The 22,312-nt window shown below is 36.3% G+C and overlaps 1 protein-coding gene across 2 annotated transcripts; it reads left to right on the top strand.

The window, feature by feature from the left end:
* Nucleotides 1-314: 314 nt before the first annotated feature.
* Nucleotides 315-21,793, top strand: LOC105039183 (CST complex subunit CTC1). Of its 2 annotated transcripts, none has more exons than XM_019847266.3 (16): nt 315-1,640; nt 1,887-2,005; nt 2,123-2,185; nt 2,293-2,371; nt 2,483-2,545; nt 2,988-3,065; nt 3,152-3,352; nt 9,207-9,311; nt 11,381-11,668; nt 11,765-12,202; nt 12,329-12,946; nt 13,034-13,125; nt 16,695-16,911; nt 17,104-17,221; nt 17,842-18,170; nt 21,083-21,793. In XM_019847266.3, exons 1-16 carry the CDS (start codon nt 534-536, stop codon nt 21,236-21,238), a joined length of 4,071 nt encoding a protein of 1,356 aa, XP_019702825.1. In that variant the 5' UTR covers nt 315-533; the 3' UTR covers nt 21,239-21,793. The 2 variants fall into 2 exon arrangements, with proteins under 2 accessions (XP_019702825.1, XP_010913543.1); XM_010915241.4 differs by having other exon boundaries at nt 2,111-2,185.
* The last annotated feature ends 519 nt before the right edge of the window (nt 21,794-22,312 follow it).

Below are 22,312 nucleotides of genomic sequence, written 5' to 3'. Positions count from 1 at the left end.
ATACCAACATTGCAAAAATAATATCACGTAATCGTCGGTGGAAATCTCAAACCCAATTTGGGTCGGTGGAAAGGTAAATTGCAATGTGCTTAAATTTTAAGCGTAGGAAATATCTATAAAATTAATAAAAATATTAAAAATATATTTATTAATTATTTTTTTTTTAATTTAAAACTTTGAAGCCCTCTTTACTCCCGTCTGTTTGATGCAAAATTATAATTTTAAAATATTTTTTAATAATAAATAAAAACGCCGACTCACTGGCGTCGGCATAATATAATAATATAATAAAAACTATATGGGAAACTTAGCACCGAGAACGGCATGCTTTAGACGGAAGCCATCTTTCGAAACAACGCATCCTCCCTTTCCTTCCCGCCTTGGCGTCTGGCTTATAGGAGGTCGGAGACCGCAACACCCCCAGCCGCAAACCCTAAAACCCAGACTTGCTGAACTTTTCTCTCTCCTTGTGGAGAACCGATCCCATCTTCGTTCGGCTTCCGAAAGAATTCCTCCGCCTTAAGCTCAGTTCTATGGAGGGCGTCCAAATCCTCTCCGTCTCCGACCTCCTCCGCGTCTCTCGCCCTCTCACAGGCGCGGCCTCCCTCCGCTCCTCCTCTTCTTCCTCTCCTCCATCCAAAAGATCCAAGCTCCAGTCCATCCAAGAAAACCCGCCTGATGCCCCTCTCCTCCTCTCCGATCCTAACCCTAACCCGAGAATCTTTTCGCCTCTCAAGCGCCCCGTTCTTTTAATTGGCATCATCGACCTATTTCGTGAGGATGTTGATCATTGCTGCATGTCTAGAAACCAATGCCTCTCCTTTTCCGATGGTTCCTCTAGGATTTGCTGCTCCGTTCTTGACTTGGACCTCGAGATCATCGGCCGCGAGGTCCATGTTCTGGCCTGGAACTTCGTTCCTTTTAAAGACAAGAAAGGAGGAGTCTTGGAGGTGATCCGATGGAGCCTTCCAGCATCTGAAGCGGCATTGGAGCTGGCTGCCTCATTGTCAATTCCATCAACTTCTTCATCCCAGGATACCAATTTGATTTCGCGTTCACGTGCCTTTGGTATACTGAGATCAATCAGCCCGGTCTTCAGCGTGCCTTGTGCTAAGCAGAGTCGTGATCAGAAGAACAGTCCTTGTGGGAATTTATTTGATGCTGGGGATTCCATTGGGTTCCTTGCTGATGTGCTTACTTGCTCGTGCGAGCTTTGTTGCAACTCTTCATCAATAGCTGATTGTCACAGCTCCGTCAAAGAAAATACTTGCCATTCTTTCACCAAGTCCATGTTTGTATACTTCCTAACGCCTACTTCTTGGTGGCGCCCAGTGCTCTGCAAACTGATTGGAAAGTTAATTATTGTCTCAGGATTGAAGAAAAAGTTAATCTTTGTTGGAGGAAAAGAATCATATGTAATGTTCGTGACGACTGTGAAATCTGTTGTATCATTGCCCCAGTTTCCTATGAAAGTTAAGCCCCTGATTGGAAGACCAATGAGTCCTAGTGGTGGAGTATATAAAGGTGTTGTTACTGGGGTTTACATGCAAGGAATGGCGGTGGAGTTGGATGGGAAGGTCTGGCTTTTAGTTACTGATCCACAACTTGCACCACAGCATTGCCTCAGAGTTGGTGCCGTTGTGCGTTTCATCTCCTTCTCTCAAAGTGGTTAATTTATCATCATGTGTTTGAAGACAATGAGTATCATCTTTTTTATATTTCAGTTTTTGGTTAATGTTATAAATGTGCTTTATTGTTGTTCTTTTAAATTTTTGCTTTAAGTAATTATGCTTCTTATATCACTATTTCGTCTATTAGTTTAATTGTTTGTTAATTATTTTAACTTATGTATTTTATTGAACAGTTATTGCTGTCTTTGATTGTAGGTTTCTGTTCAGAATTTTCATTGGGTACATCCCAAGTTTTCTTGGACCAGGATGCTTCTGCTTGGGACTTGCACTAGAACAAGCATTGACATTGAGTCTTTCTCACTGTCTGAAACGAGGTAATAGCCGCTGATTTATGTTGTTCAAGCCTTTTCCTTTGCTTTGGTATGTTGATATTGTCATTGTACAATGTTTTTGTTCTTTTTTCATCTTCCAAATTCAAGCTGTCGTTCTAGGAGTCAGAGTCAGAGTCTTCTGGGGAAGCTTATTGATTCTCTGACATTTTCTGCCAGATTCTGGTAGGGTACTGATATGAGATTATTATTTTCCTGATAAACATCCTAAGTTTTACTAGTTATACTGTTTATGTGCAGTTAACTCATTCATCTATTTTGCTTGATGTTAGGGTATTGCTTTTGATCTCATGCTTTAAGAGAAAATTTGCAATGATCTTTTCTGACAAGGAGATTTTGGGTTCAAAAAATGTAACTAGCTTTCTTGTATACATTCTCATTGGTTTCTCGTGTTATTTTTGCATGCTATTTGCTATCAAGTTTTTGGTAAGCTGACCGTTATTACCTGCAAGGTGTTACCAGAAGGAAGGATTGGTTCAGACCTATGCTTCTAATTATTTGCCTTCAAATGCCTTCCAGTCTCAGGTGATTTGGTTTGTTCAGTATGGGTCAAGATGGTAGTTTCAAGTTGTCATTGTTGTATATGTAATTATTCCATTTTATGCGTTTACATCATCTGCAAATCCTCCTCATTTTGTATATGCTTAATTTGTGGTATCCCATCCCATTTGAGAATGGTGGTCCATCCACCTTGCATAAATGCGTCATTTGGATGGAACCATTGAATTTTAAACCATGTTTTTGCTTAAATCATGGTTCTTCAGCCTAGCCTAGTATGTGGGTGGTATTCACCTCACACATGTTTGACTGGAACTGTTGATTTCTGCCCACATCAATAAATTGTTATATATTCTGCTGTTCATTGATATTAGAAAGTTATTTTTTCAGGGAGTCTTCTTAAATTCTGGATAATGCTTCATGTTTTTGTGTGATGCATGAGTTATTCTGACAATATTTCTTGTTGCAGCATGGGATGTTCATGAACTTCTGTAAGCATGACCAGTGTCCTTGTAGAAGTGAATCAAGCCTAGAACCCCTTAAATTGGTAACTATGTTTTCTAGAATTTGAGTCAAGTGAGGGAGTTGTTTGGAGCTCATTTATTATTTATTGACATGATATTCAATGAGCAGGCAATACCTATATCTAATTTCATCAGCAGATGTGAAGCAAAATGGGTAATGATGCTATCACAAAAACAGCAGGTCACAGAAATTGTTGGGAGGAAACACTGTTTGGACCATTTCATTTGTGAGGGAATATCAAACTGCTGTATGATAAGGAGAATTATATCAAGTGAAGATCTAGGGTTTGTTCTGATGGGAGCACTCAAGGTTTGTAGTAATGCAGTAATGAATTGTTAATTATGAACTAACCTCTTCTGTCAGTCACATTGCATGTTAAAATAGGAAACAGTGATTTCTGCTGAATTTCACATAAAAAGTTATGGAACCCTAAGTGAAGTCCTTGAAGTCTGACTTTTGAAAACATATTTGTTCTATTCACTTACTGCTTTTTTTTTTTTGCTGGCCAAGATAATTTTCTTGTCCTCTGTAAAGGGGAAACATACATTTCGTATATGTTTTTATTGCTGAGCTGAGTGTGAGGTTTATTATTGTTATATGAATATATTTACACATGGTACAATTTATTATCTGCTGACATTTTGGTGGAAAGCTTGTCATTGATTGATCAACTGCTGATTTCCAGGAATTAGCTGTCTGTGCTCCTTCTGGATGAAGTCATGTTAATTTATGAGACGAAAGCATGCTTGAATGCTATCTTGAAATTACCAAACAGACTGTTTATATATAAACACTTTAAATTTTTAAAGCTGAGGCTTTGGAAACATAAATGAAAAGTTGACTGGGGTATTATCATTGTGAGCAATTGTAATTAAATAAGGATTTACCCCTCAAACAATTTCCCTAGTCTGTTTTGTATTTGGATGTGTCTAATTTCATATTTATTTTTGAATGCTTTGTCATATATACTTAATGGTTTAAACTTGATATTCAGAACTCTATTTCTCATCTTTAGTTGCATCACTGATCTATTTGGATTTAATCCGGTATTTCATAGCCATATTTGACTTTATTGGAGAGCCTGATTTAGTAGCAAACATAAACTCAGACCGTGATTTTGGATTTCAGCTTCCAATGCCTAAATCAGGGGAAATTAGTTTGGTAGGGTAAATTAAGGGAGGCCAGTGAATTTCACCTATATGGTTAATCCTGTAAGTTGATGAGAAACTGATTGCAATTTTCTTCATGATGTTCAGTGAGCAAGATTTTTACTTTCAGCCAAGATTGATGCAAAATTGACCAAAATTTTCGGTTTTAATCAGTTTTGGCAGTTTTATCCAATTCAATAGTTTTGGTGGAAACCATCTGAAACTTTTTTTTTCTAATTTTTGAGTTTAACAAACACATATGTTTAATATTTTCTTTAGAAAGCCTTGCATATTTATATGATTATTCTTCTTTTCGTGCTTCAATTTTTTTTTGTCTTTTTTAGAATTAGAAAGAAATATTAAAATTGAAGTAATGAAATAAACTGGCTTTTTAGATGGATTTTTTCTTTGATGGATTATAGAAATGAGATAAAATTAAAAAAAAAAAAAAAAAGCTTAGATGGGCGTCATGTCCTCAACCTAAGCACGAGCTGAGGGATGTGACAACCTGCTGCATGATTATGCAAGGTGACAACTTGTGAGATAACAGAAATATATTTCAACTAATAATAATTCAATGATAGAAGCAGGATGATAAATCGCAAAACACAATAATTTTTACCCAAACTTGAATTTACCACATTCCAATTCCCAAAACATACACAAGTTATATATTCGGGTAAATCCACAATTCAGTTAGCATAGCCACTTTGCATGTTCATTAAGGGGCCCATATTGTTTTACAAAGCAATTGTATCAAGGAGGGTTTCAAACAAAACTATAAAGGTTGGTTTGACCAAACTAAGTCGAGGCCTCACTCTAAGTGCACAATTGAACCTCTACCTGCCCCCTTCCTACACCTCAGGCTCTGTGAAAGGAAAGAAACTGAAAGATTGGGCTGAAAGATCATTAAGCAACCAAAAACCATATCTAGAGGGATCAAGAAATCACGGTATAAAAGCTTATCAGTATCTCATATATAATTATTTGGAAATAATAATGTTATATAAACTATTTTCTTACGTAAAATTCCACACGCAATTTCAGAAGCAGCTTACTGTTTTTCAAATCCATTTTTTGATAACTCATCAGTCTGCAAGACTGTGACCGCATTAGCCCTATGACAGGGCCCGGAATACCACATCAAATCCCTATGGAGTAGATCCATTGTTCTGCATTTAATCTCTGTGCGGAGTAGCTCCATGATACTGCATTTAACACTTGTACGGTAGGTCCACTATAATCAAGTTCTAGAATGATCAATGTGCCAGCATATAATACCCGTCGGTGGAATCTACCACATAGCCAGACTGTGAGTCCAAAGCAAGCACGCAAATCCAATTAGTTCGCAATATCACTTCTCTTCCGTTTTGATAGATAGTTCAGCAGTTTATAAAATTTTCAAGTATATGAGTATCAAAAAGAGCTTCAAATATTTAACATACGTGCATTGTTTCCAAAGCATCCTAGCACTTTCAAAATGCAACATTGAAATTTATGCAGGACTTTCACTTGATTCTAGTATTTTCTGTAAATATGGCAATAGACTCTAAATACATATACATGTGAGTTTCAAAGATGTCTAAGAGTTTCAATAACAAGATAATCTCTTGCGTGATCCAATTTACTTATAAATAAGGAATACATGACAAAATACACAATTTTCAAAATATTTTATAATAGTTTTCATAAACAAACAATTTTTAGATATTTGTGATTAAAAATACTTTAGTTAGGTTAAGGTCACCATAGTCAAGTCCAATTATTCCAGAATTATTCCTCCAAGTTCTAATAACCCATAATATAGTTATATTAAGATGGGAATGATTTCTAAAATCAAGTTCTCAATTAACTTTAATTTATTTCTAGGAATCTAGAGGTATTAACATAGGCCATTCTTGGCCTAAAACAAAGCCTACAATTATTCAATACTAAAAGCCCTTCTTAGACGAACCTAGAACTGTCTAAAATTAATCTAAATGTGTGATCATAATTTTTATACTTGTTCTTAAAATTGATGCTGTTTAATCGTAAATGTTGGGATTAAAGTGGCTGTTACCTCAGTAATCAAGTAGGGGAAGCATGCTACAACCCTCTTGCTTCCTTTGCAAAGAGCAAGAGATTGTGTGGGAAAATGGGAGAATGAGAGAGAGAGAGAGAGAGAGAGAGAGTAGGAAGTGAGTGAGGGAAGGAGGGGGGAAGGAGGGATAGTGAGGACCCTTCCCACCTGGTTGCCCCACCCATAGGGGCGGAAGAGAGAGAGAGAGAGAGAGAGAGAGAAGGTGGGGGCCAGTGGGGAGAGGCCACAATCCCTTTCCCTTTACTCTTCTTTTTTCTTGTTCTTCTTTGTTCATAAAGAGAGAGATGGGAAAGGCAGGTGAGGTGGTCGTCGGATGGCAGTGATGCAGTTGTGAGCAAGCATAGGTGGTGGTGGCTCTTGGTTGGTAAGAAAAGAAGAAGAAACTAACAAGAGGAGAAGAGAAAATAAAAGAGAAAAGGGAAGAGGAGACTGGTTAGTGGACAATGATTGTATGGTGAAAGACACAGGTGATGGCTTGATGATAGAGAGGAGGAGATGGGGAAAGCTTGGGGTCTCATTGAGGAGTTATGGGAAGAGAGCACAGAGGAGAGTGTCGGGGTTAAGGCGGCTTGGATTGGGAAGGGATCGGGAGAGGTTGAGGCAGTTCCCATCATAGTTTGACCTAGGTTGGCTCATGGGCTAGGTTGGCCAAGGCCATCATAATGAACTTTTGGGGCTTATTTGAGTTACATTAAAAATGAAGAGAAATTCTTTATGCACCACAGGTGGTGTAGAAAATCCGAAGTGGAGCGCACCACCTTGTCCGATTGGTCCACATAGTCACGCTTTCTAGCACGTATTTAATGTCTGCAGTTTTATTTTTTTATTTAAAATTTTGAATGACGAAAATGCCTCTATTTTTTAAAAAAATTATGACATCCTATGTCTATATTATGACATTCTGCGTCCAGAAAGTCATAATTTTTGTTCACAGGATGTCATAATATAACGCAAAATGTCATAATATACACAGGATGTCATAATTTTTTTTTAAAAAACAAAGGCATTTTTGTCATTCAAAATTCTCAAACGAAAAAGTAACGCTGTAGGCATTAAATACGTGTTGGAAAGTGGTTGGATAAAAATGCCCTTTTTATATTATGATATCCTGTGCCATATTATGATATTTTGGACCATATTATGATATTTTGTATGTAGGAAGCCATAATTTGATGCAAGATGTCATAATATGCACAGAATGTCATAATTTCTTGAGCCATATTATGACATCCTGCGTATAGAAAGTCATAATATGTCACAGGATGTCATAATTTTTTTTAAAGGGTAGGATTATCTTCGTCATACAAAATTTTTAAATGAAAAAGTAAAACTGTAGGCATTAAATGCGCGTTGAAAAGCGGTGGCTATGTGGATCAATCACATAAAGCGGTGCGCTTCATGTTGGATTTTCTACACTTCCTGTGGTGCACAAAGAATTTCTTTAAAAATGAAAGAGGAGCATGCTTAGAGGGGTGACTAAAGTGGCATATGCTTAGATTGGTTTCTCTTGCTTAGGTGGATTGTTGTGGTATTGAATAGGTATATGTAATTCATTCGATGCTCTTATGTACTTGTTTTGCTAGTATACTGGATAGAGTGATGTTTAGTATTTATACTCAATCAATTAATGCATTATTATATATTTAAGGAATTAAACTTCAATACAATTTGGTTTATGCCTAAAACTACCCAAACTGATGTGGAAAAACTTGCTTTGATTTTTTTTTTTTTTTGATTTTTGTGGTTTTCTGATCTCTGTTACTTGAACTCAAAAACTTGGAGCAAGATTGCAGAAACTGAAGTTCTATCTAGGGGATTGAAACCGAAACAAGTTTTCAAATGTCGAATGGAGAATATAGACGCTTGAAAGGGGAGATAGAGCTACGGAGGTCAATACTATCGTGAAAAAGATTGTATTGTATGCTTGAATAGAGAACAGGGGTTGGTTCAAATGAATTAGCAAAGTGGATCCATAAAGCCAGTTATTGGATGCTTGACGTATTCCACATAAATAAGTTGAATTGTTTTCTCGTACATTATTGTGCCTTGTCATGTGAATCATGATGGATCATGATGCATTATCGTACCATACGGGATGTGTTTGTTTATAGGTAAGACTTTGCGGGCAACTTGCAGTTCTGTTCATTTTTTTCCAAACTTGTCATCTAAACATGTTGCTAGAGGTTTGATTCCTTTTTTTGACAAATTACTATAGAGTTGTCTCTCTCCAGTGTTGTCAAGTTGTGAATCTTTTACCAGTCTCTCCATATCCTGCTTATTGAAGTTTTCTCATTATGTTCATATTTTATTTGTTGAAGTTTGCATGTATTTTGCAACTGCCCTTCATTGGTGCATATGTGCCATCAAGTATGTATATGTTCATATGTGCATGTGTGTACACTCATGCTATCCTCAGCTGACTTTGATGCCCACTATAGTCTATGAATCCTGGTGGACAAACCTTTCTCTATGCGGTCCAGTTCCAGGTCTGGTCAGTGGAATCTGATGATGCAAGAATTTTATTTTCATGGTTCTTTGTTTTATATTTTGCAAGGTGAAGCCCTAGCTCCTATATATCATTCGAAATAATTTTATTTCCCTTCATAGTTGATTGACCTTATCCATTGTTGTCTTGCTTAGTGCTCCATATTTATTTACTCTATCTGGAAATGTACTCCATCAGAGTCAGCAATTTGAAAGTATATGTGATATGTTAAACAAAAATTCAACTGTATCATCTGAAGAACGAAAGTTACATTCTGCATTTCTCATTCATTATGATTTGCACTTGTAGGCAAACTTGGAAATATTAGCACTGTACGGATGCACAAAGATGTATATATACATGAATGCATACACACAAACACACATTTTTGTCATATGGACATGCATTATATCATGTTAGTATTTTATTATGTTGATTTTTTGCAATTAGGTGTCTCCCTCTTCAGGGAGGTTACAATTGGTCGATGCAACAGGAAGTGTAGATGTTGTGATACCAGATTTACTATCAAATAACATTGATCAGAATATTTATGAGGTGATATGCACTTTCTCCATCTTGTGCCGAATTTCTCTTTTTCATTGTTCACTTTCATACATGTAGTTATATTGATGTTACTTGTATTCCTGATCTTCTTTCACTAATATTTCCTTCTAGATTTGGGATTTATTATGTCTCCTTCCGATATCAATTCTTTTTTCTGTTTTTGGAAAAATAATTTGAATTATAAATTAGTATGACGGCATCTTAGGTGGTTGTAGCCATACATAGGCAATAAAGGTTACTTCTGCACTATTTTTCTCTCTCCAAGTGAATGTAATTTTTTCATGCATATCTGTAATTTGATATATTTGTCTGTGGTCCAATTGATTTTTTCTTTTCAATGATTACAGTCTAAGGAGCCAATTTTACAAGGTTGCTCTCTGGTTCTTAGGGTATCAAATGTTCATGGCATGACCAAATTGTTATAAGACATGGGCTTACCATTTATCTGTTACAAACACAAGTCCTTTGAATTTTGAAACCGATTGAAGAAATACAGATTCTTCAAACAGATTGAATAGGTGGGAACCGAAAATGCAAGAAAAATAAAAGAAGGATAAGAGAAAGGAAGGTTTGTAGGCTCTTGAAGGTTAATGGATATCATGGTGCTTGTTGCATGCAGGCTTCAAAGTGGCCAACACTGTTATTTGAAATATCAGCTCTCTATTTACATATCATAGTCGTTGTATAGAACCCTTATGAAAGTCTAATCCTCTAAGGATCTTGACCAATAGATTTACAGGACTGAATCACTACCTTTTAAAATTACCTAAACAGGTGTATAAAACCTTTAAAGTCTTTTACTGTTCTCTTAATGGTCGAGTCATTCCCTGTACTTAAGTCTTATTTCGTGAATGAAAACTATTTCTAACACTGTAGGTGCTGCCAACTCTATTGAAATTATGTGAATTGGATTCCTTTCACTGTTGTGCCATATTATTTGGTTTGAAATCTTATTGACTTGACTCCAAATGTATCTGACAACTGTTCCAAAGGGCCAGCTAAGGGATGGGTCTATATTTGATTAAATATTTTTTCTGTTGTTCTTGGAGAACAAACTAATGCTAGTTGTGCTGGTTGCTTTGCGTTGCAAATTCTGCAGTTATGGACCGTTACTAAGAACTAAAGCATATCATATGTCACTTTGTATTGTTTAAAGGTTGATACTTGATATGGAATGTCTACCGTACATAACTACATATTGAGCCATCATTTGGTATGCACGAACATACATATGTGAAATATTTGATGATATGCCTAATGCTACTAAGATGTGCTAGAAAAACCTATAATTTTGACATTCAGTCTACTTGAAAGCGGACAGCTATTGATTGTTCAGGTAGAATTCCGACTCTTTCTTCTAGCATCCTTAACCAATAACATATTGTAATCTCAATTAAACATAGCATGAAATCAATCCAGAAATTGACCAGCATATGATTGAATCAAAAATAATTCTAAAGCAAAGAGTGGGGCTTAACTTTCAAGGTAAATGTAACTTATGTATTTTATTTATTTTATATTAGATTAGATAAATTTAATGACTCATCATTTACATGAAACCATCATAGTGTTTAGGACTTTCATCTGTTGTGTTCAGTCAAGTCTTCATCTATTCTTTGCTCCTGCATTTCATGTTCATGATTGCTCTTTCCATGTATCGTCTTCTCTCTCACTTTTTTTTTTTTTGGACTTCCGGGTTTATACTTTCTCATTTGACATCCAAACCTGTATCAACGACTTGGTTCTTTATGGACTTTATACATTGATATTTGCACTTTGTGCATGCATCACAGGTAGATGTACCTTGCATGAATTGTTGACACACTTTGTTAGTGTTGACCTCACAAGCCCAGAGCATATTCATCCGTATATGCTGCCAAGTTCTGTAAAACCTGTGAGCTGCAGAATATTCAGTAATCTCATATGTTTCTTATGGGTTTGTTCCCTAGTGGAGAGTTCTTTGCTTGTGTTTTGATTTGGCTGATGGATTTTAGGTTGGCCACGTTGTTATATTTTATTCAGCAGCATGTGTTGACAGTAATAAACATGTTTTTTTACAGGTCAAAAGTTATAAACTTGTTTTGGAAGGTCTGCCGATGCAACTAGATCATTGGCAATATCATTTCGATGAACCACTCTTGTGCAGGAATATATTCAAGCACTTCTCTTACAAGAGAACACTGAATCAGTTGTCAGTTTATGTTCAGTTTTATCTCGGGGACACAACTTGCCTCAATGTTGCTTCCCATGTTCCTTCTTTCATGGTTGGGAGTAACAATCTCAAAAGTAGTGGCACTGAAATGTTTCATTTGTTGCTTGTAACTCACAAATTTCCTGCAAATGATAATGTATGTTTCACTATAATCTCTAAATGCATTTAGTAATCACTATACTTCATATATTCAATTTCTTCCGTTCATTACTTTATTGATGTGCTGTTGCAGTTTCAAGATGAGGTGATGTCAGACAGCTCAAGTTTGTTCGCTGATGCCTTTGTCTTTCCTTATAATCTGTATTTTCGAGAGACAAATGAAGATAGTCAACTTGCAGAAGTTATGCAAGATAATCAAAAATCAAAATCTGATTTTATTGATCACCAGAAAGACCTGACAGAAGAATGGTCTAAGCAACCCAGACTCGTTAATTCATCAAGTAGAATTCCACTTACTGCTTCAAGAAATAGCTGTCAAGATTTTGAAAGGAGACTTTGCAATATTCCTTGTTCTCATTCATTTACATTCAGAAGATCAAATCTTCATGGGTCTCTCTTACCTGGGTATCTATGTAGTGGTCATAGCAGTGCAGTGCAAGGTTTACTTGCTAACCATCCTGCTTCAAGGATTTTGTTAGAATTTAAGTCTGATAGCTTTAGCAAGTATCAGGTGTGTTTATGTTCCTATTTGTCAATCTTTTTCCCTGGCCAAAACTAACTATATTCCTAAGTTTAGCAGTTTTATAATTTCTTCAACCATAAGAAATCTCTGAACATGGTTTCTTGTATATGCCAGTTACTACGTCTAGGTGCATATTATATTCTTAAGTGTTCCAACAAAGGTCTTCTATGTTATGTAGAAGATTGCGAATGTTTGGCTCGGGGTAAAGTCCTTGTGGATTCTCAAACAAACCTGTGGAGCCTTTCCTTTTCTTTTGATGAGATTATGCAACATGAGCCAGCACAAGATAACTCTTCTGGAGTGTCTTCAGTCATAGTTGGTGGAACTACAAGTTTTCAGAATGAACTATTATTCCTACAGTCTTTGGATCAAATTCAGGGGACTTCTGATGTCCATCTGCATTTATCCGTTGGTTCAACTGAGCCAATGAAGAACGAAATGGAGGCAGTGAAACATGCGCTGACCAGGTTCCTTGCAATGTCAGGCTGCATTCTAAGTGTGTCATCATGTGTTCAGATTATGATGGGTGAGTTGATAAGGCCTTCTGGGATAACTGATCCGCAGAGCAGCAAATTGCTCCAAGGAAATCAGATATCTCTAAATGGAGACATAGAGAATGTTCACATGTATGATTGCAAATCTGGTTCTTGTATGAGCTTTCAATATGTTGCCAACGGTGACCGGTGGAGGGTTTGCAATATCTGTATTCATGTAAATGATGATCATCAGATGGTAACTTTCTGTTTGTATGCTCTCATGTCTCATCTTTCATTATGGTTAGTGATGTGATACCCTTGCTGTGTCATTTTGGCCTCACAGGTTCGGATTCGTGGTGGTATCAGCAGATGTGCCTATCCTGTTGGAATGGGACCTGGAGCCAATGCAACTTTCCATCGAGTCCTTGTCACATGGTGTGCCTCCTTTGTACTCATAATGCACTTTTGTCAGATTAACTACTGAGCTAATTTGTATTTGTTTAGAAAAGGCTTTTGAAAACCTACTATTAATATTACATTACAGGGTATCTGGTGAGGACTACATGTTTCCTAGTCTAGGAATGACCTTTCAGCACTGTAACCGGTCATCAGAATGTCAGTTTTTTAAGATACAATGTTATAAATTTGCATGTGATGCAAGACCAAAACATTAAATTACAGGATGTCATAGAATATGACTTTTGTTGACCTCAATCATCATCATCATCACCACCACCACCACCACCACCACTATTACTAGTATTATTGTTGTTATTATCATTATTATTATGGATATTGTTGTTGTTTATTGTTATTCTTATTGTTAATGCCATCATCATTGTTGTTACTATTATCACTACTTTCATCTACTTATCATTTTCTATTTTGCTTTGTCTTTTAACCTGTTCGTGATTTGTTTGATTGCATGACATTCATGTCAAAACTTAAAAGTGGCTTTCTATTTTAGAGGCACAATGTTGTACGTTGATATTCATTTGAGCAGTCTGTTATTTGGGGCCATTATTTGGTGCAATGATAAAAATGACAGGTGCAATAGCATGGGTTCGAGTCTTGGTGCAGCCACTTTATGTAAAAGAAAAATGCCAAAAGTTAGGCCTGTCCTCTGTTTGCCTCCTGGATTATCGGGAACATAACTGTGTAATGACATTTTTAGTATTAATATTTTATTACTCTATGATAGTCAACATTTATAATTCAGTAAATCAAACCTTTATCAGGATTGTCATTTTAAATCTTTATGCAATATAATCGAATTAGATTGATATCTAATTGTAAGTTTTTCTTCTTAGTTTTTAAAATCTCTGACAACCACTTTTCAGAACCTTGTTCAGTGATCTGTTCTATATTTCGAAGGTGATAAACCTGTAGGTATATTCTAGTTTTTTATGTTTTAATCTCAGGAAAATAAAACTTGCCTTTCTGCATGTATTTTTTTCTGAGAATTACTGTTTGTACTTCCTGCTTTTGTGTAAAATATTCCATTGGTGCGTATTGCATTATTGCTTACATTATCTTGCCAAAATACACTTCTAGAATTATGAGAATATGAGACATACAAAATGCATACCTAAAATGTCAAAAGAATTAAATATATGCTTGTCATTTTTTATGCAAAAACATTTTACCATAGTAAAGAACCAGATGTGTATGCACAAACTACAATGTTGAATTTGCACGTTATCTCCAAGTAGTGTTTATTAGACAAAATTACTTGGTTGTATTTTAAGATACATCGCAGTTGGGTTGAAGATATTGGTGTTTCTCCTTTTAACTGGACTTCTAAATTCCAAACATGTCTCCTGAATGCTGATAAATTTGACTCCTTGCCAGAAGCATCAAATATCTGGAGTATTTTCTTTTATTTTGGCAATTCATTGGAAAGACAAAAAATATGTTAAAGAATGCATGATTTAGCCTTTTCAAAAGCACGTGAAATTTTTTGAGATAAGTTTGCTGAGATGGATGTGTTATAAATTTTGGAAGTGTATATATATATATATATATATATATATATATATATATATATATATATATATATATATGTGTGTGTGTGTAGAAAACATGGAATTTATACTAATTGAGGATAAAATGGTGCAAATTAGATGTAATGCTATGGGCCTGTAGAATGAAGACATGAGGCTCCAGCAAGAAGAAGGGTATTGAGTTTTGTAAAGGAGTTGCAGGACCAAAGATAATAGGGAAGGAAGTTGTGAGAAGGGATGTGAGAAGGCCTACACTGATAATAAATTGCCTGGAACTGAATTGGTTTTATATGTATATTGTTGGGACTCTGGTTCTCAAGTGGAGGTGTTATCTGCCTGATCAAATTATCTATGCTTTCTTTGAGGTTTTGATGCCTATCTAACAGCACTCTTTTTTGCTTTAGGCTTAACTGACTGGCTAGGCTCTATTTTGTCTTGACTTGGCAATATCTTTCTTTTCCTTCTTTGATTACACTTGTGTAGTTGTTCATGTGTGATTTGACATCATTCTAATAATATCCTTGAAGCTTTTGCTATACTTCAGTATACTTGTTCCCTTTTCTTACTGGTTTAAATCATTCTACTCATCCTTGGCCTCCCATTGTTCATGTTTATGGTAAGGTACTTGATGCTTACCTGTTCATGAGTGTTCTATCTGAGTTTTTAGCTATTACAATTGGTTCATGGATTAATGATTGTACCCTTACTGCACTTTGAGCATTGGTACCTTGCATTTTTCATCTACCAGTTACTTTGCATTTGTCATCTATGAGAGAGGTTTTCTATTGTGTTTTTTTTTTCTTTCTCCACTGATGCCAACATCCAGAATATTTATTGTTTCTGTGCCCCTAACGATTGATATTTTAGTAGTTGAATATATACCAAGATGTCTGGGTCCCTTAGTTGACAAATGGTTGTAATTAGGAAGCTAAAAATCTACCAGTGCCGAAATTTGGATCTGGTTTTTCTCTAACCTGTCCAGACTCAAATTTCTTTCATGTCTATGGGGTCCATGCTCCATAGTTCCATAACTCTGCCTTGTGTAATAAGGATATTCTGGTGGCTTGTGTTTTCCCTAAGATTACTGCATTTTCACTAAAATTACTGCACCATACTCAATTGTTAGTTCATGTCAATAGTGGCTCCTATATATTACCATCTGATCTGATGATTGTGTTGTTAGTGTGATCATCATTAGGAGGTTTATGTATAACTTCTCCTGAGCTCTCCTATCCTTTTAAAACATGTTGCTGATTTTGCTGGGCACTGATGGTTCTAACATGCACCCTGTGCTTATAACATCAATTTTTGACTGTGGATCCAGGCAGTCAATCAGAACTTGCATTGCCAGTTTTACATGAAGGGACCGAGCCCTCTTTCTATTTTGTTATAGTCCAAGCACTATGGGAGAAACATTTTACTCATTGTAAATTTGCGACTGATAAATATCTTGTTCATTTGATTGTCACTTGGCCCACTAAGCTTCATCTGATGCTTTTACCAGATGGTGGCTTCTTCATAATCATGCTTGCTTCCATCATCTCAAGGAAGGTTTAGTTTGACTTCCTCTCTCAAATTGACAAGTTACAGGAAGATATCATGCCCACAGCTTGCAGTATGTCTCTTTCTTGAAAGTTGACGTTAACAATATATCTACCACTAATGTATAAAAATTCTGGTTCATAAAGAGCGAATACTAGGACAATGTGAAGTCTAGGAAATATGTTGAAGCTTTGCATTGCTGCCGAGGCGTCTATATAGGTTAATACATGACGCTACCTTTTGGATATTGCAATAAAGCAATAACATTCCATGTTTTGCTTGTAAATATGGTTGCCTCTTCTTTGTTTACTCATGGGATATCACCGCCCTTCTGTTTCATCTCCTGTAGAATGCTGTTATACATGTGGGTTTTAATTTTCTGTTTGTAAATCAGATCATAGATTGGGATGAAAACTATCTGCTGTTCTTCTCTCTAACTACATGCCCGTTAAATTCCAGCACTTCTAGCAGAAGGCCTGAATTGGTGTTAACCCCAATTTCTTTCATTGTGATCAACTCTATAAAAGAAGTCGATTGTCAACATGGAAAAGAAGTATTTCTACCATCATCCAGATTGAGTATGCTAGATGAGAATTTCTTGAACACATTTTCCTTAAGTTTGATCTCACAGATGAAGCAATGCGTAGACAGCAAGCTTGTTCGTTTCCGTTGCAGGGTAAGCACTAGTTTCTGCACTTAAGCAATGTGTTATTGCTTTCTAATTTCTATTGTCCATGGGTGTTTTACTCAAAATCCATTATAAGCTAGTGACTATTACTTGCTATGTTGCATACTGCAAATATTCCTGTTGTTACCAGAAGGTGAATGTTTCTTCCTTTTTGTTTTTTGTGTGGATTTTTGTATGCAGGTTGTGGCCATCCATTTTCTGGTTCTGGAAAGCCATCCCACTGGCTCGGCAAGGTTGCAATCAGGTAGACAGTTCAAGATGCCAGAAGTCAAGATCCCACTAGCTGGTTTTGTCTTGGGTAAGCTGTACACATGATGACATAAAATGCCTGGTGAACAATTAGGGCGTATTGCACAAATTTCCATCTATTTAGTCAGTTCGTTCTGCCCTATTGATTTGGGAAGGCACATATCTGTCTAAGACTCTAAGTAGGTGTTTTCACTTTTAACAGTCTAAATAATCTATTTTGACATGGTAATTAAGTCAATATTCCTTTATTTAGAAAGTTAAGAATTAAGGTAGCCTTCTCTTGGGAGGAGGCTTATGTGGGTGGCGGCTCTTGATTGTTTGAAAGAGGAAATTCTATAGCTAGGTTTGACATGATAGCAGTGCATTGCACAGGCCACTGGTAGCTGCAGCATCGCAACCACTTTTCTAGGATATTGTTTGGATGTGACAACTCAAGCTCTAGAACAAGCACAAGAAAAGAAGTGGTTGTATTATTGTGTAGAAATACTGCACAATGATTTGGCTTGTAAGGGGTTTACCTTGCTCTTTATGTCTTGTTTGATTGGTACATGGGCTTCCTCACGGTCAACAGAAGGCATTAACAATTCGGCATAGAAAGAAGAATACTAACTCATGGTTGTGGTATGAGATGGATGCATATTTTCTAATAAACCATTCTTCATTGCACAGATGATGGCTCATCCTTAAGCTGTTGTTGGGCTGATGATTGTCAAGCTGAGACGTTGCTTAGATTACATGAAACTTCTTGCCAAGCTTTCTTCTGTGGCCACAAATTTTCAGGAAGGGCAGGAAATAGAAACTCCCAACACACAATTGGTAATCAGCTCGAGAGGATTCTAAAGAAGAACCATAGAGTCATCATTAGAAATTATGGAGCTGTACCTGATTTATCCTGTTCAGATTTAACATTTTCTTTTGACTCGGATAACATATTCAGCAACTCAGAAGAGAGACTCCTCAGGTTCATCATCCTTAATGCCTGCTGCGGTTCAATTTTGGTGAGTTCTCCTTTTCCTTTCTTCCTTCTGCATTTCATATTGTACAGGTTTCATGTTTAATTAGCCATGCAACCTCAATGTCTGTTATAGAATTATGTTTTTGTTGCATAGAATTTTGTTGTCACCTGTTTACTACCATATGTATGCAATCGTGCAAGGGCTCTGCACAATGCAGTCGCAGATTGCAGATTTCAGAGAACTCTTGGGTTGAGTCGGGAGGTGAATTCACTGGTGCAAATAGATAGTGAACACTTTATCACTAGAAGACATTCATTAATGGGACAACAGTGTTCCCAGACATAATCAAGAAAATCATCTGTCATGTCCTCGATCGAAAAATCAGAATTCAAGAGCATGGCAACCACTGCATACTCACAGGGAATTGACCTTGTATGTAATGCTTTCACCTTTCAATGAATTTAACATAATTTAAGAACAATGTAATTCATATACAGGCATTGGTAACTATCAGAACAGCTAAACTCCCTGAATTAAATATTTGATGCATTCGCACAGATCAACAAAAGGCATATATAGAGTAGTTCACCCATTCTACAGCTCTGAACTACAAGTACTTGCTTATACATAGTCCTCAAGTAGCTTCAATATACAAACTAATAAAACGTGGTCTAGTCTATATTACAAACCAAGTCTCATCTCTAGTCAGCCTCCGGAAAAATAATATCATGCTAGTCTTTAAGTCCCTGAATTTGAAAAAATGAAAGTGAAAATAATGAGCTAAATAGCTTGGTAAAAGTCTCTTGTAAAAAGTTGAATCAAGCAAATACCAATAAATTCATCTCCAAAAATCATGAACAATGTAATTCATATACAGGCAATGGTATCAGAACAGCTAAACTCCCTGAATAAAGTATTTGATGCATTTGCACAGATCACCAAAAGGCATATATAGAGTAGTTCACCCATTCTACGACTCTGAACTACAAGTACTTGCTTATACAGTCCTCAAGTAGCTTTAATATACAAAGTAATAAAATGTGGTCTAGTCTATATTACAAATCTAGTCTTATCTCTAGTTGCCCTCCCGAAAAATAATATCATGCTAGTCTTAAGTCCCTGAATTTGAAAAGATGAAAGCGGAAATAATGAGCTAAATAGTTCAGTAAAAGTCTCTTGTAAAAAGTTGAGTCCAAGCAAATACAAATAAATTCATCTCCAGAGATCCATATAGTGAACTAATATATTTTTACCAAAGTAAAAAGTTTAGAATATATCCCCATAGTGAAGTAATACATTTTTTGTTGGAGTAAAGTTTACAATCCAAATTTCATATTCGGATCTATACTTATATTCAAATATTCTATCATAAGTATCAAATTTCAAATCCATTTTAAATCTACTGGTTATGTGACTACATTGCAAATATGTCCTGCAAAAGGATCAGTATATCACATATATCTCGTGGAGTAGGTCACATACCATATTTAACCTTCGCAGAGCAGGTCACAGATTGTAGCTAGGCAAACATGCGCGTGCACACACGCCACACACACGCATATCCAATTTTAAAATGTTAACTTTTACAGTTTTTGGGATTATCCAATCAGTTTCAAAAATGAAATTCTTCCAGAGGTTCAGTATTTCTAGATATGCATAATTTACAACATTTTTTGTCATGTCACCTGATTTGCAGAAGGATTTTCAACAAATAATTTTTTTTTCTGCTCAATCCAATTTATGCAAATAGAAGAAAGATTTGCTCCACAATATGTTGAAACAACGCAACTAATTAAAAGATATAATTTAATGCGCACAAATGATGAATTGAGATTATTTGAAAAATATATTTATTACTAGTAAATTGAAGAATTTAGTTCATGTAATTGAAGATATTTTCTTAATAATTAAATTTAAATTATGATAATTTACACATTATTTTGCATAAAATATTTTCAACATTTTTTTTTACGACAATTTTGACAAAAATTTCCCTCCAAGATCTAATAACCCACTAGACAAATATGTCAAGATAGGAATAATTTCTAAAATCTTCTGCATCTTTAATTATCTTTTCCTAGTTTATTTATAATAATTAATAAAGGTCCTTCTTAACCCTAAAGCAAAGTTAAACAATTATTTAATGCTAAAGACTTGTATAGTTTAAATCCAAAACTGTATAATACCAATCCAAATATTTCATCATAATTATTTCATTTATTTATTTCTAAAAATGATACTATTTAATCACAAATTAAAGGGATTAGGATGGTTATTACCTCACTAACCAGTAGGGGGTGGGGTGCTGCTAGTATCTGGAAAGGTCAAATAGTGCTGGCGGCCCCCAGAGGTTAGATCCAGCAGTGGATGGCTGGCTGCCCTGTTGTCAGGCTCTAGCATCCCTCAGGTCTAAGAAGAAGGAGAGGCAAAGGCTCTTGGCTTATCTTGGTGCTAAGAGATAGATCAATAGAGTGATGGGAAGGGGGATGGAGAGGAGAGACACAGAGAGAGGAAAGGCAGAGGCATCGAGGACTCGATAGTTGGGGGGCGGGGGGACACCTGTTAAAGGTAAGAGTGCACTGCTTGTGAGGTGGTGCCGAATTGTGACCTGGGCCATGGGCCCGGGTAGTCCACCATCATTTGCACTTGCAGGAGCAAACGTCAAGGAAGTTGGTTATACATGTTGGTAAACCACTGATTGGTGGAAATGATCTACGAATTGTATCTTCTAGTACATTTCGTTCAACATTTCTAGCCTTTACATAAGTGGTTAGTGTGAGCGATGAGTATCAAATATTTGAGCTAATTCCCTTTTTATCTCAGTTTTGCCTTCATATCTGTCTTGCCCCAGTTATTATGCGATGTGGAATAATTCTCCCAGGTGGTTGCAGCTGCACTATGTTTACTGATTGGAAATTTTTCTTCCATTTTATTTTATTTCTTTTACTTGACAGAACGTCCTGGGAAATAAACTGGATTCAGATTCTTTAAAGCAGTTGGATTCGGAGCTTCTAGAATCGCAGGCTTCAATTCAGTCATTGCAAAATGTATGGGTAAAAGAAGTTTGGGATGTAAATCCTCTGAATGAGGCTAGAAACTTGCTTCTTTGATCTGTTAATCAGGTAGCCTTTAATATTCTCTTTCAAAGGTGGAAGAAAGATAATAATGGGTGGACTGAGGTTTCGTTGCAGGCATGGTCGTAAAAATAAAGCTTTCCTGTAAAGCAGCTTTTATGTCGAACAGGACAACCATTTGCTTCTACAGTCCAATTTTGCTTTTGTCAGGGGGAAAGAAAACCTGCAATGAACATAAGATTTGAGGCTGCAAAATGGGAAAATGGAGAGTTATAATGAGTTTGTGGCTGGCCCCTTCAGTTCCGTGCCAAGAACCATCTGCAAGCAGGGTTGTGATAACCTTGTTGCCCAACAGTTTTTGCAGGTTCTCTTAGCACTTATGCCTGAGGTCATTGACTCATGAAAAGAAAAGAAAAAGGTTGAAAAATGATTTGTGGAGGTGATTGGGTTTTGATTGCCCCCATTTATTTTGTTTCATGTAGAAATTGCACTCGATCTTTTCCTGCTATTTATAATCAGACAAAGCTTGATTTCCAATATGTAAGATTTTATTTTAATCAGTAAAAGTACCTCTTCCGATGAGAGTTGGATGATAAGATGAGTCATTGCGTGTTTCAGAAAATATGGATCTAGCTTATAGCATTCGTATGAGATAAAATGTTAAATCTAGTGAGATTTTGATTTTTCTTGATGATTCTGCATAATCACAGAGTGTGCTAGGCTTGAAGATGTGAAATTTCATCTACCTCCTTGAGCAGGATGCAATTGTGGAGACCCATGGTTATCGTAGCGAAATCCAACCTCTACCCTACTGTTGCCTGTTGGCAAACAATGGTCCTGCCACTCCTGCTCTGTCCCCCGGTGACAACATGACAGTGGAAACGGCACAGCTGTGATATTCCCATTTTTCAGTAGAGAGGGCCAACATCGTGCATGGGCGGTTACGAATAATAATAATGATCATTCTACGCTTTACCTTCCTCGATCACTCCGGTTGCTGGAACTGGAGCTAGCTCGAAATTATTTTGAGAGAGCTTGTTCTAATAATTAAATTAAACTAGGAGGAACTTATCTACAAGGATTATTACACTAATTTTCAACTGGCTTTTG

The sequence above is a fragment of the Elaeis guineensis genome, chromosome 1 (assembly GCF_000442705.2).
Source record: "Elaeis guineensis isolate ETL-2024a chromosome 1, EG11, whole genome shotgun sequence".
In the NCBI taxonomy this organism is placed as follows: Eukaryota; Viridiplantae; Streptophyta; class Magnoliopsida; order Arecales; family Arecaceae; genus Elaeis; species Elaeis guineensis.
This window is presented reverse-complemented; position numbering and strand designations above follow the sequence as displayed.